The sequence below is a fragment of the Rhinoderma darwinii genome, chromosome 3 (assembly GCF_050947455.1).
Source record: "Rhinoderma darwinii isolate aRhiDar2 chromosome 3, aRhiDar2.hap1, whole genome shotgun sequence".
Lineage (NCBI taxonomy): Eukaryota > Metazoa > Chordata > Amphibia > Anura > Rhinodermatidae > Rhinoderma > Rhinoderma darwinii.
The window spans coordinates 20,789,237-20,814,258 of record NC_134689.1 but is presented as its reverse complement, the minus strand read 5'-3'; the positions used below and the strand labels follow the sequence as shown (position 1 = coordinate 20,814,258).

The following is a 25,022-nucleotide window of genomic DNA, read 5'->3' as shown; positions in this document are numbered from 1 at the left end:
GTTTTTGGTTTTGCAGGTAAAGAGCAGTTTACCATATGGCCATTAACATTCAACTAGAAAACCAGGCTGATTTGTGGTAAAACTGGACAGAATCAGGTCCCAGAGCGGAGTCGGCGCCCAAAGTACAATACAGAGAGGACCCAGTACAGCAGAGACGGTGACTGGAGCAGAGGAGTAGTGTGGGGAGGTGAGTCTGTTCTGAAGCCTGAATGTAGTGGCACTATCTACACATGGACGATTCCCTGTCCAGCGGTAGTCTCTGTCCAGGGTGCTGAAAGAGTTAAAGGGCTGCACTGATCGGCAGTAACTCTTTCAGCACCCTGGACAGTGAGTACAGCTGGACAGGGAATAGCATGTGAGGCACTCACAATATCGTGTACACAGTGTGAACGGGATTCAGTGAAACACGGAAGTGTACAGTACACGGAGTACACACGAGAAGCTCCCTGTTCCGTATGTATTATATTAGTGGGTGGAAGTATTCCTTGGGAGGGTGCATTTTACTGTAGGCTGTAAATGGGTTTCTGATAATTTAGGATTTACAAAAGGATGACATTTTAATATATTTTTTCACTGATGGTTTAAGATCACTCACAACACATCTGAGATAAACACAAAGATTGGTGGAGATAGATTCTAATATTATATCACACAGACTTAGAAGAAATAAGAGTTTAATAACAACACAGGCAATAAGATAACACTGATATAACATAGACCCTGTCAACTCGGGTATCCATGGTAACGAAATCCCGAGTGAACGAGGAGCGCCGGCTGCGTAGACTTACTTAGCCACGCCCAGTTTCTCTTTACGAGCCAATAACAACCCGGGCGCTCACCGGCTTGATCTCGAGTGGGAGTGGGCAGTCCAGTAGCTGGCGTGGCCAGCTCACGTATTTGACTCGTCCCTCAAACTATTGGGTGGCAGTGATGATAGACTTCTACAAGAGCCAATAGCAATGCTAGGTTGCGAGGGGGCGTGCTTATCTCGCATAATTGAATGATACTAAAAACGTTATGGTGAGGAGGGCATAGCAGACGGTAATGGAGGGGCGGCCGTGTGAGGAAGTGCAGTTTGTTGCCACATGGAAGCAGCGAAACAGAGATAAAAAGCAGATCAGATGTGATCAAGTCTTCACTAAAACCAGTATGTCAAAAGATTTTACAAAGCAACTGTCAAACCAGCCGAATGGGTGGGCAGCAAGCCAGGTAGATCAGAACATTGCCTATGAGGGCAGTACCTGGGGGGCTTCATGGGAAACCAATGACCCAGTGTCCTGTCCTAATGGAATAAACACAAAGACCATCTCTGCTGTTAAAGGTGTCTGGGGAGTCCAATGCCAGACAGCAGTTAATACTGACACAGAGATCTGGTCACCTACAAGCCACAATAGAGAAAAATTTGAAAACATTAAAGATGAGGATGAGATGATCCGGAGCAGAAACATTCACTTTTCTACTATGAAAACAGAAGACCAGGAACCGAACTTTACTGAAGACATCGTCCAAAAAGCCATGGACTCTTGTCACCTACAGACTGAGAAGATCCCTCAAACCCAAGACTTAGATCTCACTGTTGCTCTTCCTGAGGACTTGAAACTTCCCGAGACTTTCCACGCTCTTCCTCCTGACACACAAATTCACTTTCAACTTTTCCCATATTCTGGGGGTGCATCTGCTCAGGTGGAACCATTAGTGAAGCTTGAGACCACACATGTTCCCTTCAATCTTCTTCCTTCAGAGGCAGGTAAGACCACCCACCGGGTCACACGTGGTGCAGGTCTGAAGAAGATCTGACGAAGTTTCGACCTGTATGAAAAGACAGAAAGAGAAAAATCCCTTTGGCACTTCAGCTGTTGTGAAACTACAACTTCCAGCATGCCTTGACTACCAAAGGCTTTATTATTCCAGTCAAGGCATGCTGGGAATTGTAGTTTTTACAACAGCTGGAGTGCCGAAGGTTACCTTATGGAGATGATTTTCCAAGATTTTAGAACTATTAGCATAGGTGATACCAATCCACATGAACGTGTTTTTCGTTGTGTCAATGGCCATGAAGTGTATAATCAACGGAGCAATTAAATCTCTTTATTTAATCAATTCTTAAGCAACAATATTACCTTGTATGTTTCCCATTAGTAAGGCAGCCCAATCCTCTCACACAGCTTACCCTTTACATAGTTGTGCCAAGGATTCCACAGCCAGCACCCTTACCGATCAGCTGATTGAAGGGTTTACGTCTTCATAGTTTACCAGGCACAGTGCCGTACATTAGGTAGTGGCTGTGCTTGGTATTGCAGCACACCCCCCTTCACTTGAATGGGACTGAGTTGGAAAGATCTGCAGTACCATTTCCGAATGTAGGGAGCTGTGCCTGGTAAACGATGAAGAGGTCACGACACTCGCTGATGCTTCAATGAGCTGATCGATTGGGGTGCCGGCACCCATCTGGTACTGTTGACCTATTCTAAGGACAGGTCATCAATATCAAACACCCGAAAACCCCTTTTAAAGAGGATCTGTCCGCCCCCCTGGCATGTTTGTTTTAGTTAATGTAATCCCCATGAAATCACATTGCCGAAGCATCTTTTCTTAGAACTCTTTACTGTGCAATTCCTCTGTTATTCTGCATGTAAATGTATAACTAAATTAACAACTGGGTGTTACCATTCCCCTTATCAAAGGGGTGTGCCCCCACACAGTCTCACTCTGACATCACTGATTGGACAGTGTCAGACTGTGTAGGGACACACCCCCAACTGGTACCACCCAGTTGTCAATTTATTCATACATTTCTAGGAGGTATAACAGAGGAACGGCACAATGCAGAGTTCTAGGAAAAGATGCTCCAAATTTGTTTTTGCCTTTTTGGGGATTGCAAGGATTCTCTTTAAGCTGGCCGAACACAAAATTAATCTACAGACGGCTGAGCACTGTCCGTCTGTCCCCATACGCAACATGACTAGTCCTTTATTCCTCTATGAGATAAACTGATTCTTATTGGTGGATTATTTCCTCTCCCTATTAAAATATCCATGTACAATTAGCCAATCAGTTGCTTATGGGGGAATCAGGAGACATAGCTGACGGCTCATGCGTATGACCAACTGTTGGGCTCACGGCATGCGGCTCCTGATCTGTTGGCAGTTACAGATAATAGCGAGCGCCAATCTTACAAAGTATATTCTAATAATACTGAAACTCGCCACCAATGTCCATCTCGGGTCCGTTAACACAAGGCTAAAAACCATATCACCGGCACTTGGCTCATGGGGCAGGATCATATAATAGGACTTGACGTTACAGTCAGCGCTAGTGGCGGCTACAGACAGTCCGAATTTTAGCATTTCATTCTATAGCGGTGTGAAGAGAAGCTGAGGATTTGGAGCTCTGTATCAGACAAACCGAGCGCTGACCCTACAAAGATATATTAGGAAATTATTCACCACAGAACCTAGTCCTAAACACAAAAAGATGTTCCCATAGTTTGAAGTACACTTTAAAGGCGTTTTCCCATCAGGGACATTTATGACATATCCACAGGATATGTCATAAATGTCAGATAGATGCCGGTCTCACCTCTGGGACCCCCACCTTTCTCTAGAACGGGGCCCCCTAAACCCTGTAATACCGTTCTGTGTTGCGGCTGAAGCATGTGATTTCTAACCATGAAGCTACGCTACGCCGAGCTACGCCGTTTCCGTAAATCATGGTTGGGAATCACACGATTCAGCCACAACACAAAGTGGTAGAACAGGGTTAGGGGGCCCCGATCTACAGAAAGGTGCGGGTCCCAGAGATGAAACCTGCATCCATCTGACATTTATGACAAATCCTGTGGACACAGTCACAGTCGATAGGGGGAGAGTATGGAGCGGGCTTATGAGATGAGACTGCTCCATACTCAGCGGTTGTCGGCTGTATGATACAGGCAACACTTTACAGTAACGGCTGGGAATCGGAGATAACTCCGATCGATCCTGGCCGATTATCCACTTAGATGCCAATATCTACCATGGGATCTAAGCCGTTATAAAGAGGGGGAAACCCACTCTGTCACTCTGCCAGCCCCCCACCCGCGACGCGATCATGTGGTGCCAATAGTTGTCATGGCAGCCAGGGGCCTAATAAAGGCCCCCATGTCTGCCATTTCTGGTCCTATTAAGTCCTTAAAATTACAATGCACTGCATTTCATAGGTATTTCAGTGTACTGTACCAGTGATCAAATGATCGCTTGTTCAAGTCCCCAAGGGGGACTACAAAAAGAGTAAAAAATAGCAAAACACAATTGGTATCGCCATGTCCATAAAAGTCTGAACTATTACAATTGAACATTATTTAACCCGCAGGATGAACGCCGTATAAAAATAAAACTCATTAGAATTTCTGTTTTTGTTCCCCAAAATTTTTTATAAAAAGGGACCCAAAAATGGTACCAGAATAAAAGTGAATTTCTCAGTTTCCCAGTACATTATATGGTACATTAAATAGTGTCATTAAAAGCTACAACCCCTTATACAGCTATGTTGACGGAAAACTAAAAAAGTTATGGCTTTTGGAAGGTGGAGTGGAAAAAACAAAAATAAGAAACTGAAAATCGCCTGTGGCGGCAAGGGGTTAATGGTGGCCATACACATTAGATAACGGTCGGATGACAGTTATTCCTCCCAACTCCCCCGTGAGCATGTACGCTTGGTCCGGCAGAGCGTGCAAATTTATGTCAGTGGAGGTAATAAGGTGCTGTCGGACAACTCTGGCAGCGGCTTATTCCCCCCCCCCCCCCCCCCGACATCTGCCAGAAATATCCGAGCCGGGTATTAGATTGATGGCCAATCCCTGTCATACCCCCAAAAATCCTGTGATCTGGTTCTCCAGTCCCTATGGCCGGTATAGACCTGGTCGCATAGCTTCCGTGAACATTCACTTTATACCCATTAGCCACTTAAGAAAATTACTGGTGTTAATCTTCATGTTCTAGGTATAGGGACCAAAGCTCTACAGTGTTATGTGCCCAATCAAACAGCTACCCATATCTCAGCTTCCTGAACACCTGTCAGTGGGGGGAAGTGAAACATAGGGGTTAACTTCAGTCAAATCGGAATTCCTTAGGTTTTGCATTTAGGTGGGCTGTAAAGGGGTTCCATGTTTATTTTATGTCTGGCGACCCACTTGCCATAAGTAACCTAAGTAAGTATAGGGTCCCTTTAATTATTGGAAAATAACGTATTTGTGAGCTGAACATTTGCCATTATATTGCAGGAATACCCTATAAACCCTTTGGTTTTGACAAATATGGTCACATTAAACGGCCAATGAATGCTTTCATGGTATGGGCAAGAATTCATCGTCCAGCACTGGCGAGAGCCAACCCTAAAGCCAGTAACGCAGACATCAGCGTCCAGTTAGGTGTGGAATGGAATAAAATGACTGAAGAGGAGAAGAAACCGTATTATGACGAAGCCCAGAAACTGAAAGTGCAGCACAGGGAAACGTTCCCAGGTACCCGGTTAATGGCATTGTCCCGTAAAATAATTGTAGCTCTAGTCATTCCGTCAAAAATGCCAGACCTTTGACGGAAACCTAATAGACCAGTCTTTAAGGGAAGACGGATGGAAGGGGATATGACCGCAGGATCCGACTACCAAGGGTTTATTTGTAGTCTGTAAACATGGAGACACATAGGTCTGCATAGGAGCTGTAGACACAAAACCAAAGGAGATTTTCAATCAAGACCAATTATATTTTTTTTGAGATGCAATAAGCAATAAAAAAAAAATTGGTTGCAAGATGTACATACCCTTTACCCCATGTTTAGACGTGATCGAAATTTTCTGCCACGGTTTTCGCCGTAAAATAGTGACGAATTTCCCACACATGAGGATGTTGTTGCGGATTTCACCCTCTGCATTTGAAAGCACACCCTAAAATCCGCACATATGTTTTTGCACCATGTTTGAATGGGGTTTTGTAAAACGCCATTCAATAGTATTGAATTATACTTTATTAGGCTATGCAAGGTTATACCACCAATCTCCGATCGGCAAGGATCTGACCACTGTGAAACCCGCTGATTGCTGAAAGATGGGGCAACGGCACTAGGAAGGCATCATGCCACTTTTTTCTCCTGTCGGCTCCTCTTGGCTTTTGCAGGCGGTCGTATGGACGGCCATTGTAGTCAATAGTCAGTCAAGATTTTGTAACATATTCAATATAGTTTCCTAAAGCTGCTTATACAATCGAAATAAAGTGCATGGCACCTGTCCAATCAGTCATACGTCAGATCGTTTGTAGAAACGATCCCCCCCAAAAAACATGCCAGGCATGCATGAGCTAACTAAAGTACGTTCAGACGTGCCTGGCCAACAATGCCATACACATACCATTGCCGACAATGAAGAGCCAAAACAAATTTTACAAGGACCTTTTCGTACAACGTGATGATTGTGATTGCTCTTTCTCACCACTAGGGGCAGAATTAGTTGAAGTTGGCCACTGGCTGTTTTTTTTTAATCTAGTGTGTATAGACGCCATGACAGTTCAAAAGATGTCAAGTTAATTATATCTTATTGTTTAGTGCGGTAGGTGTGATGATAATCTAGGATAAGTCGGTCTGTGGTCACCTTCACCACTAGCTTTTTACGCACTGTAACCTTTCATTTCGTTGTATATTTTAGGTTGGGTATATCAGCCACGACCAGGGAAATTTAAGAAACCTCTGCCCAATGCCGGTGATAGCTATCCTGTGGTCCCTTATAAACCACCTACCTACACCTTCACGATGCCGCCACGCACTTATACTACAGGTAACAAATAGCCATAGAGAATTCACCTCCCAGTATGCTGAGATGCTCCACTTCAGTTTATTTTTGGAAAAATCTGATTAATAAGGCAGGCTGAGATGGATGATGGTGGCTTTCTCTTCCTTTCCGACAGCAAAGTGCCAATCCAGCACATAGATAGCTGAGTCAATTGACAAACCTTTAGACCCTAAATGAGATGGGGGTAAAAAAGAAAAAATTCTAATGGCCTTAAATGCTATAAAACTTTTGGATCTCACTGAGGGGTATGTCCCTTTAAGTTAGAATTTTAGTGAAGACTCTTTAGTATTTTCCAAACTACTGTGTTCCTTCATCCAACACAATTGTAAGAACCTGTCTACCCCTTTTTAGTACATTACTAGTATTAGGGTACGTCCACACAAAGCGGATTTGCTGCGGAAAATTTAAACAGGAAATCCACTGACAGTCGCAAAACAATCTGCGGTGGCAAATCTGCACCAAATCGTCTTAAACCCCCCCATAACCTCCCGTGGTAACGCGCTCCTGGTCCGCCACAATTCTCTGAACGCCCGGACTCCAGTAATGACGTGTCGTCACATGTGACCTCTGTAGCCTGAGATTGCAATGTCACCACTAGAGACCGGGTGTACAGAGACCAATGGGGAACGGGAGCGCAAGGGAAGATGAGAGTTTTTTTTATTTTAAACTATCAGGACTTGCGTATTTTGCTGCGGATCTGCAGGTAATCTGCCGCAAAATCCACAGTACTTGGAATTGCTTGCGGGTTTCATCTTCCCCATTGATATGTGGGCAAATTTCCGCAACATGTGGAAGAGATTTGTTCAAATTTCTTCCTCTTCGCTGCTACTGTATTCCACTGCAGATTTTATGTCAAAGTCGCTACGTAAATCTTATTTATGATTGTCGGTAATGTTTTTGTTTTTTTTTTGTCTTTGAAGGTGAAGAAGCTTCTACATTGCCAACTTCTGCCAACCACTCTGTATCTACCCCACCCAGCACTGTGATCCCTCCAGAGAGGACAACATATTTTCCGCAAATCCCTCTACAGATGATAATCCCAGAAAAAAGTCAAGCTCTACCACAGTCCAGTTCAGATTATGTCCCGTCTTCAGATCAGTCGTCATTGGGATCACTAGAGACACCTTTCACGCCTGAGCTGCATTACCCCAATGACTACAACAGGCTACCTGCCTTTGGGCCACCACCTGGTATTCTGGCATGTCCTCCTGTTTATTCGGGCTTCTTCGGATTTCCTCCACAATTCGCTTTCCGACAACCTTTGTTCCTGCCTGGACCACATTTTTTCCCATCTCGGTAAGCGGATAATCACTGAGCAGTATGATGTCTTATCTGAACAGTTACTTGAGTCATTCAATGAATGGATTCATCGAAACGTGTTGTCTCATCAAGACCTTAGGGCATGGGAAATCATAGAGGGGGGTTCCCTGCTAGGGATTCCCTCTATGAGTCAGAGTGGGGAGCCCCCAAGTAAGAACGGCTTCCCCTATGGCAGATCCTGCCCATATATATTACATGATCGGCCATTCATTTGAATGGCTGGCATTTTATACTACATTTTTCCCTGTGGTCGCTGCCACGTGGATTAGAAGAAGGTCGTAATTCACACCACGTTGGGGGAACTAGTGCTGGTCATAGGACCTTCTACAATTCCACATAGAATAGATGGCTAGTTGTCTCACTAGGGCTATGTCCGCACTTGCGTTATGCTGAGTTCACATCAACGTGGCGAATTACGTTTTTCTTTGCCGTCCTAGGAGCCGAAAAACTGAATTCAAGCTGGAATTCATCCGTCACATGACAGATACCAACAGCGCCAAAAATATCCCATTGACTTATAATGGGCTGCGTCAGGTTCCGTCATGGTGTTTGTCGTTTTGCCGTAAAATATTGCGCTGCATGCTGTGCTATTTTTTCCCATGACAGAATCTGTGACACAGCCTAACAACGCAGATGTGAACGGAGCCTAAGTTCTTTTCCTGGAGAAAGGTAGAAAAAACACAAAGCGCACAATAGTGCGTGACACTGTGATTTTACACGTGTGAACAAGGTTCTAAATACGCTCACCTGGTGGGGTTATGCTGGGAGCATAACATCCAGTGTAACAAATTCCACTTAGGTAGCCTCCACGGTAGATTGGTGGCAGGATCAGCTTGCAGCATAGGACCCGGTTTGAGAACTTGAAGTACAAAGTCTCAATAATGAATGAAGGAATAAAAGCAAAAAAGCCAAAAAAACGGGTGTCTTCTATGCGCTATTGATCAATAGGATCTTCCAAAGGACGTGTATTCCAAGTTCCTCAAGGATAACGGTATAGTCGGTGTTGAAAGGATTTATTGATACAAGAAGATATAAAAGCACAACTGTTTAACAATGAACAGTTTCGAAACCGGACCGGTTTCTTCCTCAGGTAGTATGTAAATGAAAGGGTGGGGTGTCGGTTAAATAACCAAGTGAAAGGTCAATTAAAAACAAGAACTACCGGGTCAGATACACAAATAAAAACACCAACTCAAATTACATATCAGAGTGTACATATGATTACAATCAAAGTAAAAAAATATAAAATATATGATATATATGAACTATGTACAAATGTCCAATGAAAGATGATTCATTTCTGTGTGTTATGCTTGGAATATGTCCAGCTGTTGAAAACATCCTGTATTAAACGGGATTGAACGTATACATATATACCAAAAAAATGCACATATATAATTGTATTATTTTAAAATGTATATATTATAAATAAGTTTAAAATTTAATAGGGTTAAAAGGGTATTTATAAAAAGAAGAATGATTTAAAAAGGGGAAAGCTTAAAACATAGCTTCCTTTCTGACTATTTTAGAGTCTATGTTAGTTCATTTCCTGAATATAATTGTCCTAAAGAAAACTCGGGCTACAGGTGGAGTACCATTCTAGTAATCGTTATTTCTGGACGTAATATTAAAGATAGATTCTCCTTTTGCTCATTTTATTCAGTTTGTCTATTTTGCTATACAAATTCGTAAATACCAAACTAAGATAGTTTTTGTGCAGATTCTATATTGGTACATATATATATATATATTTTTATAAATGATGTGCGAATAACTATACTATTTTCGTCAAAAGTTATAATAGTGCCAGTTTTATCATTGTACTGGTCTTGGTGTTACTCACAAATGATCAAAGTTTGGTGGTTTTGATTTTTAATGTCAAACAAATTATTTCTTTCGATACGATATTTACCACTTGTTGAGGAACTTCGTATATGTATACACATATATAATTACATATAGCGAATTTCCCATTTATTTCCATATAATGGGATTCATCTAAAGTAAATTCGTTATATTCGTTATATATTTGGAATACACGTCCTTTGGAAGATCCTATTGATCAATAGCGCATAGAAGACACCCGTTTTTTTTGGCTTTTTTGCTTTTATTCCTAAGTTCTTTTCCTGTCAGTTTTCCGTCGCTGTTTTAAGGTCAGAACTCATAGCATGCTGGTGACGATAACCAGATAGCTGACAGAAACCTGATTATAAGGTCTTGTTCACATCTGCGTCGGAGGCTCTTAGCGTCGCATATTCCGTAAAAAATGTGAAAAAAGAGCGCAGTATGCTGCGCCATTTTTTCTAGTAAAATGATAGACACCATGACGGACGCCATTAAAGTCAAATCTGTCACAGCATTGAATTCCGTTTTTTCTGTTCCCATGACCAAAAAAGAAAAACTTAATTCTTTAATCAATGGGAGAAAAATAATTCTAACAGATCCATCAAATAGATCATAAGTGATCATGACAGATCATAACGTCACGTCCATCATGTATCCTGTAAAAACCGAAAACATGCCGCCAGTGTCAACATCATCATCAGCGGAGGCAGGAAAATCTGTCGTTTTAACGGGAAGAATAGTGCCGCATAGTGTTCTATTCTTCCCATCAAATATGACGAAATCTCTAATGGAGGCTCCACGCAGATGTGAACAGAGCCTTACAGGAGATGTATAAGGGTCTATTCACATAATGTGGCTAAATCGTGTTTTTTTGCCGCGGTTTTCACGAAGTCGCACCGTGTAAATATACGGTGAAGGTTTCAGCCACACTGATGTATAATTACACAGATTACATTTTACGTTGGAGCCGCACTGGTGTCTCCTCTGAGATAAACCAGCTGAGCGGTGAGTTCTGTGTAAAGGAAGGCGGGGGCGCAGTCATATGACGATTTGGAGCAATTTCTTATTATCGTTGAAGACTTTGAAGTGATAAGCAAAAACCTCAGCCGAGAAAGAGAAGGAGGGACAGTCGGGGTGATTTCAGGTCTCTGAGACAAGACGTCTGACCGTTTTATGACAATTATGGAGAAAGTAGTTATCATCTGTCTAAGGCCTAGATGATTATATGACCTAGACCCTCCCCATTATATAAAGGGGTCCTGGCACTAATTTGTTAAGCCCTGATAATTCTAGTTAATCTAACTAGGATATATATTCCCATCTAAGACATTTATGGCATCTCCATAAATGTCTGATAGATGTCGGTCCCAGCTCTGGGACCTGTACCTATCTTGAGAACGGGGTTGTCCCGATCCCCGCCCTGCCCGGTGGTGTGGCCGCTGCATCCAGACGGAGAATCAATGGAGAGGTGGCCGCGGGCTTGTCAGTTTCTGTAACTCCCATTAAAATCAAACAAGAGATGCACACAAGCAAGGCCATCTTTTCTTTGACTTGCCAGGTGGGACGGAGGTCTGGCAACACCCGTTCTCGGGATAGGTGCCGCATCTATCATACCCGTGGATATGCCATAAATGTCTTAGATGGGAAGAACATTTTAAAGATATACATAAATACGGTTGGCCCTATCATCTCAGTGATGTATATAAGTAGATAGAAAGGATATTGTTGGGCTATATACTTAATGATTCCTTTAGGTAGAGCCCTAGGCGTATGAGGAGCATCTCAAAGAATGAAGGCTGCTCCAAATGCAATTAATGGATTAAAGGACCTGTGCAAGATGAGCAAAATGGGAATGTTTTTTTCCCCCAAAAAACATCAGCACTTTTATCCATGTGATGTGTATAGTATTGCAGATATTCAAGTGAACGAGCCGCAATACCATTCACAGCCCATGGACAAAAGTGGCGCTGTTTCTGAAGAAAAAAACAGACCCTTCTTAAATTTTTGGACAATTTTTTTTTAAATAAAGAAGCGTCCTCTAAAAGCAGATTACTATTCTACTAATTTTGTAGGTGTGTTTTTAAGACCAGGCCCGAATTTTAGGGTGTGCGACTTCTTGTGGTTGCACAGCAGACAATAAAGTGCACTGATTAGAGAGACGACTACGCACACGCGACTTCTACGGAAATCAATGGGCGCTATGATACCCTATGGCACACTTGAGATAAAAGTTGTCAGAACCCGCTGTTTTCATCGGATTAGCCCACAATCTCATGTGTACGTGGGCCTCCTGACTGTCCCCCGTCGGCATATTTTTGGGTGAGGAAGGATCAGACCTGTTGGATTTCAACGTGCCCGATCCTTTCTTTCCTTTCCCCATTGAAATAAACGGCGCGCCCGGGCATACAAGTTTATAATGGAGTCAGGACAAATAGTGGTCGGCCGATTGCTCGTATCTCAAGAGCCGATCCGGCGCAACAGGCTCGATTCCTTTATTTTGACATAAAAAAGTGAGTCATCCGAATAACCTATGAAGATTACAATAGATAATAGTCACTACGATGGTGGATACTCCAATTCTTCATACTTAACACTCTTCCGTCTTATTCTTCACAGCATTTGTCCCTTCAACACGTCTTTTGCCCGTGGAGACTTTACCGCACAGTTGCCAGATTACCAGAGGTATTACGAGAACCAGATCCACCAGCATGAGCCCATGTTTTCGGCTTTTAGCAGAGATTATCCCTGCCATGCGTACAGTGATGAGCGGCTAGGAAGTGAAGACTCTTGCAGCTGTCACAGCATGGAAGAAAACTCTTTCTATATAGAACCCGATGAGGATTTATCAAGTGTGGAACCAATGGACATCGGACATGTGACTTCAGCCGAACATTCCGCACAGAGTGAAGATGTTAATGTCACCGACATCGAAGATGAGTCTGAAACAAAACTTCTAAGACATCTGTAGACTAAAGGACGAAAAGTTTCTGGATTGCAGCAATAAACATGTAATTTACTATAGTGTGTAGATTCCAAGAATGTCCGCCTTTTATCATTGTGTTGTTTTTTGGTCCAATATTCTCTGCCGATTCATTTCTTAATATTTTTACATTGGTCGGAGCTCAGTTTTTTTTTGATACAGAGCTCCAAATCTTCTGCATAGTCATAAAGTAAAATAATTTAATTCTAAACGCCTGCGGCTGCCACTAGAGGGAGCTTATTGCATACTGTTTTATTATTGTATTCCCTCACCTTGCCGCGGTCCAGTGGCGTGTCCCGCTGCCGTAATCAGTCTTTCGGCAGGGTTGTCAGAGATGTCTGGAGGTGGATGCGCAGAGCACAAGGCGGCCCGACCTTTTACAGCGCTAGTCGCTCTATTTAAATCTCCTACTACTTGACTTCAGGGTTAGTTATTAGTGTTTGTTTCCTAACCTGGTTTTGTTAACCTGAACTTCATTGTTGTGACCGGTCTTTGTCCTTGACTACCCCCTTGGTTAACTCCTGTACCGCAAACTTGGCTCTTCTAGATTACCGTTGCCCTAACTCTGCTTCACTACCACTCAGCTAGCACTGCTACATCCCCCTTACCAAATTCCGGAATGTCTGATTTACCTGTTACATTTCAGAACTGTACCAAGTACCCATCTCTGCTACATCATCGTTACCGAAACCTAGACTGTCTGACTACCCTCCTGAATACTGGGACTGTACTACATATCCAAGTCTGCTACATCATCGTTAACGAACATTGGATTGTCTGACTACCCTCCTGACCTCTGGGGCTGTACCGCATACCCATCTTTACTACATCACCATTACCGATCCCTGAATTGTCTGACTACCCTCCTGAACTCCAGGACGGTACCACGTACTTAACACTGCTATATCACCGTTGCTTATCCGTTATTTTATAAGTTCTTCTCTTCCCTGGAAGTTGTTATTGAACTGTTACCCTTGGCTACCGTATCGCCAACCCCCCTATCATTTGTCTGGCTCCCCTTTCGCTGACGTTATCCAGGGAATAAACTATCCAGGCTAGCTCGAGGCATCAATGTCGTGGGAAAGGGGGGGAGCTGTTGGTGTATTGTGCCATCTGGTTTGTTCTTTCTCTGAGTATCGTATGAACCAGACTGTAACATATTCAATGTGTAAAAGTATTCAGTAAGCTCAGTGGCTCCCTCTAGTGGTGGCAGCAGGCAGAATTTTATAATTTAACTCGATTGGTATGCAAGGGATTTAGAGCTTTGTATTAAAATAAATGCAGCTCCATCCGCTATAAAGATATATCAAGAACTGACTGCCACGGTCATTGCTAGTAAATAAAAGGGTGTTGTGCTCTGAATTAAGTGGCAGGGAGAACCTCCAAAATATCTACCTACAGAACTTATTGAAACATTTTGGGAGTGCGAGACCATCCTAAACTTTCAGTTCCTTTTTGGGTTTGGGCTTTGAGGTAATGGGGTGTATTCACATGTTGCGGTTATATAGAGGTTTTTGCTATGATTTTACAAAAATGATGTGGCTCGGTGGTGCCCCCTGTCTGTGAAGCAGCTGATCTCGATTATTGTTCACTGGTAATGACACATGACCGCCCCTATACTTAGTGCTTGGCAGCTGTGTCTGGTTCCTATTGCGAGCAGCTGTCAGTGGTTCACCCAGGAGGACTAGAAATAGCGTCCGGCAGAAATGTTTTTGATGAAAAGAATGTTACGCTGTTCATCATGATGCCAGAGAAGAAAGTCGACTGTCATAAATCCGTGAAGGTCTCATCACAGGACTATACTTGGCGTTATTTTAATATAATTGGGTGTGTACACCCCATTACAGATAATGGAGATGATTCTCTGTATCGCTTGTTTACTACAATGAATAATTATACAAACCTACACATATAGCCCTCATTGGCAAGTCCACGAAGCCTATACAAAGGGCCTATACACTGAGCCAACACACGGAGCCTATACACCGAGTCTATACACGGGGCCTATACACCGAGCCTATACACGGGGCCTATACACCGAGCCTATACACGGGGCCTATACACTGAGCCTATACACCGAGCCTATACACCGAGTCTATACACGGGGCCTATACACTGAGCCTATACACCGAGTCTATACACGGGCCCATACACCGAGCCTATACACGGGGCCTATACACCGAGCCTATACACGGGGCCTATACACTGAGCCTATACACCGAGCCTATACACCGAGTCTATACACGGGGCCTATACACTGAGCCTATACACCGAGTCTATACACGGGCCCATACACCGAGCCTATACACGGGGCCTATACACGGGGCCTATACACGGGGCCTATACACTGAGCCTATACACCGAGCCTATACACCGAGCCTATACACGGGGCCTATACACCGAGCCTATACACGGAGTAGACACGCGGAGCCTTTAAACAGAGCATATACACGGAGCCTATACGGCGGCACATGACGTTTCTGCAGTATGGAGCTGCAGGCATGCTGTGTGCTGACCTACGGTGCTTCTATGCAGCAGCGTATTCTTCCCTGCAAGCAATGTTCACAGATGACAGATTTACGTTGCAGAAAATAGCTGTGGCGGAAATCCTCAAAAAGTCTACACCAGAAGCAGCGCCACACCTGTCCACGGGTTGTGTCTAGTATTGCAGCTCAGCTCTATAGAAGTGAAAGAATCTGTGTGCCTTCTTTCACTTCCATGTAGCTGAGCTGCAATATTAGACACAACCCGTGGACAGGTGTGGCGCTGCTTCTGGAAGAAAGCATTTATGTTTTTCCAATCCTATAAAACCTATTCAAAGTGAGCATCTGCCTCTTGACGCCACATCACCACATATAAGAGGTGGGACCTGCATCTATCAAACATTTATGATATATTCTGTGGCTATGCCATAAATGTCCAAAATGGGAATATCCCTTTAAGAAATTACATCATTATTACAGTCTTTGGACTTACTAGATATAAAAAGAAACAAAGTGGACATTCACTTTCAATCCCCATTTGCTATCACATTTTTGAACCCGCACAGCCACCGTACACACCTCATTTTAATCTTCCACTAGTATTCTGGCTCTGCAGCTGCCGTCACACGGACTTGTTTTGACTTGTTAGTATAAAACTATTTGGAAAAATGGACCCAGATAAATCCTTACATTCCTGTCATAGATGATTACATTGTATGTGGGGGTCATTAAGCCGGCAGATTGTGAACAACATATGCTGCAGACAGGTGTGTGTACCTTTAAAAAGTGAGACAGCTGTCTCATAGAACAAGCATAGCTGCACCAAATGTATAAAACCAATTAAATGCAAAACATTTTTAACAATTTCACTGCCAGTGCACATGTTGCTATTCTGCGCCAATGATGCCAGAGACATCCGGGGCTAAAGGTGTGTTGGTAGACTAAACTTGTGGTCTACCACCAGGTGGAGCTATAACATGGACCCTATTGTACAAGAAATCCCGTTGAGGCATGATCATGATAAGCTGTTCTCTATGGTGTGCCAATCGGACATGTAAATAGTTATTGGGTGTCCTGATCGACATCTGATCACTATTTCAGGTTCCCTGCTGATGGACACAACAAAATTGTTGAAAAAGTCTGCAGGTCTAGGAATATTTGGGTTTATATTGCGTTTTAGTTAAAGATAACCCAACAAAAAACGCGTTATTACCGCAACATGTGAATAGGCCCTTAGACAGAAACTCCACTATTAATTACAGTCATCCCATGTATAATCTAACATCTTTGTAATATATATTCATAAACTTTTTGTAGTTTTTACTTACCTTTACAGTTACTTTTAACAGTATATAAAAAATTAATCTCCTGTTGGTAACTGGAAACTGTCAGCAATCTGCTGCAGACAGATCTGTTAGGGCATGGCCCCACGTGGCGTATTTCTTCCGCAACTGTCCGCATCAATGCCGCACAGAATCTGCGTTGCAGATTCTGTTGCGGATCTGCCCAAAATGTGCAGTAAATTGATGCGGACTAGCCGTTGCGTATTGAGGTGAAAGTACTTTCCCTAGTGAAAGTAAAAGAATTTCATACTTACCGGCCGTTGTCTTGGTGACGCGTCCCTCTTTCGGCATCCAGCCCGACCTCCCTTGGATGACGCGGCAGTCCATGTGACCGCTGCAGCCTGTGATTGGCCTGTGATTGGCTGCAGCCGTCACTTAGACTGAAACGTCATCCCGGGAGGCCGGACTGGACGAAGAAGCAGGGAGTTCTCGGTAAGTATGAACTTCTTTTTTTTTACAGGTTGCTGTATATTGGGATCGGTAGTCACTGTCCAGGGTGCAGAAACAGTTACTGCCGATCGCTTAACTCTTTCAGCACCCTGGACAGTGACTATTTACTGACGTCGCTTAGTAATGCTCCCATAATTACGGGTGCACACACATAGTCACCCGTAATTACGGGAGCCCCATTGACTTCCTCAGTCTGGCTGTAGACCTAGAAATACACATAGGTCCAGCCAGAATGAAGAAATGTCATGTTAAAAAACCAATACGCTCCGCAGCACACATAACATCTACATTACATCTGCGGACTTCATTGCGGAATTTAGAATCTCCATTGAAGTCAATGTAGAACTTCCGCAATGAGTCCGCAACCAGTCCGCCACACGTCCGCAACATCCATTGTATGCTGCGGACACCAAATTCCGCACCGCAGCCTATGCTCCGCAGCGGAATTTTCCGCATCGTCTAAACGAACACTACTAAAAAGCAGTGGAAGGCAATGGAGAAACGGGTCCGCTGCGGATTAACGCTGCGGAGTGTCCGCTGCGGAATTCCAGAGCAATTCCGCCACGTGGGGCTTTGCCCTTAGAGTCTGTTCACACTGCAGTTCGCAGTGTACGTCAGAGCTATATGTCAGGAGGATATAGTGACTTTACCTATGCTACTGAATAGGCATATATAACCCCAGCACACACAGAGGTACACAAGAGATCCAGATGCAAACAAATTTAAGTTTTATTGCAACAAAAGTTGGTAAAGTTGAGGACACACAGGGAAGATCCGGCGGACATCCCATACCAGTGATATCTACGAACAGCGACCGTGACAAAGGCCGAGGTTCGGCCGAAACGTCTTTACCAAGTCGCTTACTACCTCAACTTTACCAACTTTTGTTGCAATAAAACTTAAATTTGTTTGCATCTGGATCTCTTGTGTACCTCTGTGTGTGCTGGGGTTCTATATTTCCAATATTGTGGGATTCTCGTCCCTACCTTACTAGCACCACGCCAATAGATTGAGGAGTGCATCCCAATATCTATTTTTGATTACTGAATAGGCATACACGGTCCTAAGTTGCCCTTTGACCACATGCACGCGATGCGTATTACGTGCAGATTTGCCACGCGGATTTCCTGCAGTATACAGTACAATACAGTACTAGCAAAGTGAATGAGATTTCAAGTAATCTCATCTACACGTTGCAGGAATTTTTTTGCATGTAAATTGACCGGCGTTGCGCACTATAGGAATTTTACTGTATTAGGAATTTCTAGGTTCTTATCAAACCCCTTCTAGAAACATTTAATTAAAGGCTATGTAAAACTTTGAAAGGCAAACCTTTTTTTTAATAAAAAGGTTTCAGTGTGTTTTGTGTAACTTTGTAAATACTTTTTATTCAAAATTATTTTTAACTTTTTTAGATACAGCTGCTTTGTATTCTCTATACGGAGCAGCTGTATCTAGCGCCTTTCACTGAATCCGTCAGTCCCGCCAACCTGACGACCTGATTACTGGTGGATCCTGCGAGTCAGTGACATGCAGGACCCGCCGACACTGAACCCGTCAGGTCCGCGGGACTGACGGATTCAGTGAGTAGCGCTAGATACAGCTGCTCTGTATAGAGAATACAGAGCAGCTGTATCTAAAAAAGTAAAAATAATTTTTAATATAAAGTATTTCAAGAGTTACACAAAACGCACTAATAAAACCTTTTTTATTAAAAACAAAAAGTTTGCCTTTCAAAGGTTTACATAGCCTTTAACTTTATCAGAAAAACAATCCCACATAAAAAAAAATTTAAAGTTTGGAAATTCAAAATATGTACAACCTTCCCCCCTTATATCAAATTTTTCAAGACTCCCTTTTTTACTGGCCCCAAAGTTCCTATTGCCTGCAAGCCATAGATGCCCCCCTGTTATACCTGGTAGCGCCTCTTCACTCTGGCTTATAGGGGATGTCCTGAGACAGGGACCCCCACCCTATGATGTCATGACATAATAGGGCCTATAGATAGGGGTTGTCTAGACTGCACATATACCCCTATTAATTGTCACAAATGCCCCCATAAAATACCTGCAACAAGTGTCTCATCTTGAAGGACTTCCCGTCTCAGATATTTATGGCACATCTGCAGGATATCTTCCCTGTTCCAAACGAGGTGGCCGGCAGCTTGCTTGACTCTTTCCATAAGGCGAAATTCAGAAGAACGTGTGCGTTTTGCGCGCGCAAAAAACGCAGTGTTTTTTTGCGCGTTGCAGTTCCGTGTGTCATCAGTGTTTGGTGCGTGGCTGCGTAATTTTCACGCATATGCCATCCTTATGACACGCGGTTTTGATGTTTAGGAAATAAAATGAAGGAGGTGGTTTTATTTTTCCTTCATTTCTTGATCTACAGTTGCGCGAATCACACGCAGCACACGGAAGTGCGTCCGTGTGCTGCGCGTGATTTTCACGCACCCATTGACTTCAATGGGTGCGTGATGCGCGAAAAACGCTCAAGTATAGGACATGTCGTGAGTTTTACGCAGCGGACACACGCTGCGGGAAAAACATGGAATGTCTGAATGTCCCCATTCACTAACATAGGTCCGTGCGACGCGCGTGATTATCACGAGCGTATCACGGACGTGAACTACGCTCGTGTAAATAAGCCTATAAATAACTCCCATAAATGTGAATGGAGGGGGCCGTGTACATAAGCTACCAACGTATACGCTAAACGTTTCCATTGTCGGATGGAGGCCAAAAGAGCTTCCTTTTGGCCTCCATTTGGCCAGTATATTGCAAAAACAAGGGATGGAATCGTGTAGTAGACTACGATTTTTTTTTAACATGGGAGCCCATGGGTGACGGATGCCATTGTATGGCATACATCACAGGCATCTGTTAAATGGATACATCATGAGCTTTTCAATATCTTTTCATGACATATACTGTACGTTAAATGGATAACATTGTAGCCTATGGGTGACGGATATCGCTGTAACCTATAAGCTATAATGGGATACGTTAAACGGATATGTCATGAAAAGGGTCATAAGACGTTCATGATGTATACGTGAAACAGATACCATAGTCTATGGGTGATGGGTGCCACTGCTAGGCATCCATTACAGCCTTCATTTAACGTAGAGGTCGCGAGTTTTCCTGGCGTTTATCTCAAGCATAGACCAAAAAAGGTCATGTGAGCATAGACTCACCTGGGGGAATCAAGCTCTGGGGGTTTCAGACAGAGCCATAGCTAGGCTTTCCGTCCACCCGGGCAGGGCCGCCATCAGGAATTTCTGGGTCCCATACAGCCAAAGAGTCTGGGCCCCCCTCCATAACCAAGGGTTGGGCAACGGCAAGTGGTGCACTCACGTTTGTATGTTAATTGATTTTCGTACTGATGTGAATAACAATGAATGAAACCATGGTTTAGGTGCCCTGGATTTTGTTAAATTCAGACAAAACATATCCCACTGTATAGCATACAGTGGGATACGTCGCCCGGGGAATGGCCCTGGGGAAACTTCTGAAGTCACTGTCCATAAATAGACAGTGAGGTTAGTAGGTTTCCCAGGGCTGAAGTACCCGGGCAGAGCTTCTACTAGAGCTCTGCCCAGGGACTCCGGTGCTGATAGATAGATAGATAGATAGATAGATAGATAGATAGATAGATAGATAGATAGATAGATAGATGGATAGATAGGAGATAGATAGATAGATAGATAGATAGATAGATAGATAGATAGATAGATAGATAGATAGATAGATAGATAGATAGAAATTAAAAAAAAAAAAAAAAGGGGGGGGGTTATTATTACTATTATTGTTCTCCCTCTCCTGACAGCCTGCCAGGAGAGGGAGAAGTTACAGCAGGTCTACGGGGGAAGGGGCCGGGAGGGGGGCCATGAGGGGGGATTCAAGAGGTGGGTCACAGGAGGGAGCAGTAAGGGGGGGGGGGGGGCCTTTTTTCAGCCATGTGGCTGGACCCCTGATGGCAGTACCACTACTACAGCCCTGATGGCTGCCCTGCACCCGGGGCAAAGGTTTAGCTTGTTACAACCATCCCTGTATCTAAATATCCCGGCCAAGGCAAAGTGGCTTATTGTCACCCCTCCAGGAACATCCAGCACCTGCCTTTGTAGCCCCCTCTCATTATGGCTCTGGTACCAGAGATGGGTCAGACATTTATGGCATACATGTCTGAGATAGGATTACCCTTTTAAGTGGCTACCACAGAGGCCCCCATAAATTGCCTGCTACAAATGCCCCATTTAAAGAAGATCTGTCACCTTTCCTGACGTCTGTTTTAGTAAATAATTGTTTTTCCAATGAAATAACATTGCTAGAGAATCTTCTCTTAGAAAGCTGCGTTGTGCAGTTCCTCTGTTATTCTTCCTAGAAATGTCTGAATACATTGACAACTGGGTGTTACCATTCCCCTAGTGTGTGTCCCTGCACAATCTCACTCTGTCAGCAATGATTGGACTTTGTCAGTCCGTGTAGTGACACCCCCCAACTGGTAACACCCAGTTGTCAATTTACTCATACATTTGCAGGAGGAATAGCAGAGGAATGGTACAATGTAGAGTTTTAATAAAAGATGCTTCAGAATTGCTATTTTATGGGGAATACAAGTATTTGCTAAAACAGACATGTCGGGAGAACTAACAATTCCTCTTTAAAGGATTGTCCTTTCTGGGCAACCCCTGTTTATATTAGGCCACATGTACTTTATAAAGAGAGGTCCCATTGGGACCCCTCCTCTATGAACCAGAGCAGATTGCCACCAGAAAGAGCAGCCCCCTCTGGCGGACTTGGCGTGACCTTAGTGCCATGTAATACTAGCAGCGGCTGCACGACCATGTGGCGCCACAATTTAGAGAAGCCGCATCCACAGTAATCAGCTGATCGCCAGGGCGAGCCTTCAGTTTTTTTTTCTTTTTTTTTTTTTTTTTTTCTTTTTAATGTTTAAGTAATTAAAACATAAAAATTGTATAGAAGACGAAAAAGAGACTTTTGCTGGGACAGACAGAAGACATCCATTATAAGTACAGTTTGAGGATCAGGATTCCCCCCATGTACTATAATAAAGGATGTAATGAATGAATATGATGGAGACCATTGAGGGTGATTCCGGGTGATACACTGATGGGGGAACCAAAACAAAAACCATGCACAGAGTGGAGGAGGGGGCTCCCTGTTATCTGGTACTTCCCCTGCATGTCCTCCTCTTGGCCTCTATACAAATCCAGTGCTGCATTAATCCTCCCAGCGCCGTCATCACAGCCGTATATATATAGAGCGGCATCCCGCACACTGCACAGTCCGGGGGACACTGATCCGGGAGGGCGCAGCGCAGGGCGGCTCCGGGCAGCGCGGGTGGTGACATGCTCTGGGGCTGCATGTGGACTCGGGTAGAAGCCGGGGGTCCCGCGGATGGAGGACGGAGCTGCCTGGCCCGGGGGGACCCGTGTGTGGATGGGGATCTGGATGGTGATGATGCTGGGAACACCTGCGCCGACCGCCGGGACAGCAGCAGCAGCAGCAGCAGCAGCAGGCGAGTGCACGGAGCTCACACTTAGAATCACTGCATATATATATATATATATATATACTGACTGCTGTGTATATATGTATAGTGGTGTGTGCCATGCACGAGTTACTATAGTATCTTATGTGTCTTGTGAGTCTTATATTACTACGTGTGTGTATATATATATGACTTACCCATTAAAATTATTTTAAATACCTAAAAGAAAGTAGACAAAATATATATTTATATGACTTCTATTGGGTATATAATTAACTCATAGATAATAGATGAGAGATACTCATGAAACTATTATCTATCTATCTATCTATCTATCTATCTATCTATCTATCTATCTATCTATCTATCTATCTATCTATCTATCTATCTATCTATCTATCTATCTATCTATCCTCTCTCTCTCTCTCCCCCTTCTCTCTCCCTTCTCTCTCTCTCTTCTCTCTCTCTCTTCTCTCTCTTCTCTCTCTCTTCTCTCTCTCTCTTCTCTCTCTCTCGCTCTTCTCTCTCTCTCTCTTCTCTCTCTCTCTTCTCTCTCTCTCTTCTCTCTCTCTTCTCTCTCTCTTCTCTCTCTCCCTTCTCTCTCTCCCTTCTCTCTCCCTTCTCTCTCTTCTCTCTCTTCTCTCTCTATCTCTCTCTCTCTCTCCTCTCTCTTCTCTCTCTCTCTCTTCTCTCTCTTCTCTCTCTCTCCCTTCTCTCTCTCCCTTCTCTCTCTCCCTTCTCTCTCTTCTCTCTCTTCTCTCTCTTCTCTCTCTCTCTCTGTTATAATTTCATTGAATCAATTTCCTATCTATTTATTTCCTTAACTTTTGAAGCTCTGCCAACAAAAATAACAATATTTGTGACATTTGTCTGTGTTGTACATTTATTCATTATTTTTCCAGGACTGATTGGCAGGACTGATTTTTCCTGGACTGATTGGCAGGACCTGTACAGCAGGTTTAGGCAGTTGTGTGTCCGACATTTTTTTTTTGCAAATAATTAGCGCAAAGACACGATACATAATTAAATGTTTATTGCTTAGCTAAACCAACTCTTTGTTTTAGAAAAATTCAGCTCCTATAAGCGCTGTCACCCAGCTTCCCCAAACCCCAGAATAGCAGATCTTCCTAGTTATACCCCCTTCTTCTATATTGCTGCACAGTAGGCAGATATGCCGTTCAGGAGTCTAGGAAAGCTGGGTGACTACTCCAGGGGACTGTAATGTTGAAATGTAGTCCCAGACACAGATTTAGGCCCCATGCACACTGCCGTAATTTTGATCCGCAATTACGGGCCGTAATTATGCATCAAAGTACGGACGGACCCATTCATTTCTGTTGCCCTTGCACACCTTCCCATATATTTACGGGAAGGTGTCCGGGCCGTAGAAACGACTGGCAAAAATTAGGACATGTCCTATTTTTTTATTTTATAGACCGTGCTGCCTTACTTTATAATGGGAGCACGGCCCGCAATTGCGGTTGACTGTCTGCGACCGGCCGTGCCTGTAATCACCGGCCGTAATCATGGGCACGGTCGTGTGCAGGGGGCCCTAACTAAGAAATGGCTGCACTCGAGCACTTCTATTTTCCTATTTTACGTTTTTTTTTGTTTCAAAAGGTGGAAAGTTCTTTAAATCCATTTATACTGGATGTCTACATATCTTATATACTTGCTGTAGACGGGCGGTGTGTACTCATACTGTGCAATGTATGTTGGACGTGTCATGTTTATATAGTGCAGTATATATAGCCTACTATATATAGACGAGTGGTGGGGAATTTATAGATCCGGGTGATGAGGGTGGGTGGATTCTTGGCACAGGCCGGACTTGTCACTTACTGGTATTCACTAATCATCTCCTATCATGAGGTGATTTTTGAAGATATTTTCAGAGGACTGTGTCGCCTCCTTTAGCGTCAGTCACATTCTGGAAAGGCAGAATAAATGTGCCGGTCATTTTGTGAGGGGAAATATCCCTGTAGAGTAGATCAACCATCACATTTTAATTAAATGTACAAAAAAAAATTGTTAAATTCCCCACGTATGGCCTGACATTTTGGACAGATCTGGTAGGAGAGGATACCGCACATGCCCATTGCCCTCTCCAATGAAGTATGGCAGTTATGGATATGGCCGAGCTGGTGACTCTATAAAGTTGGCCCTACACTTTAGATAGCTGTAGCCCAATCTGTTGCTCGGCTGACCGCTAATCCTCCCGTCCTCTCTATACACATGCATACTCGGCGTGGCCGATTGTCCATGTGTTTT

The 25,022-nt window shown here is 43.6% G+C and overlaps 2 protein-coding genes across 3 annotated transcripts in view; both read left to right on the top strand.

Moving 5' to 3' along the window:
* Window positions 1-859: 859 nt before the first annotated feature.
* SOX30 (SRY-box transcription factor 30) lies at window positions 860-13,001 on the top strand. Of its 2 annotated transcripts, XM_075856096.1 has the most exons (5): window positions 860-1,747; window positions 5,261-5,500; window positions 6,676-6,804; window positions 7,740-8,115; window positions 12,601-13,001. In XM_075856096.1, exons 1-5 carry the CDS (start codon window positions 1,045-1,047, stop codon window positions 12,950-12,952), a joined length of 1,800 nt encoding a protein of 599 aa, XP_075712211.1. In that variant the 5' UTR covers window positions 860-1,044; the 3' UTR covers window positions 12,953-13,001. The 2 variants fall into 2 exon arrangements, with proteins under 2 accessions (XP_075712211.1, XP_075712212.1); XM_075856097.1 differs by lacking the exon at window positions 5,261-5,500.
* Window positions 13,002-22,469: 9,468 nt separating this feature from the next.
* Window positions 22,470-25,022, top strand: part of ADAM19 (ADAM metallopeptidase domain 19) — a 75,416-nt gene continuing 72,863 nt past the window's right edge. Inside the window, exon 1 of the mRNA XM_075856095.1 lies at window positions 22,470-22,754. Coding sequence (XP_075712210.1) covers window positions 22,658-22,754 — 97 coding nt within the window. The 5' untranslated portion in view covers window positions 22,470-22,657. The remainder of the gene's footprint in view (window positions 22,755-25,022) is intronic.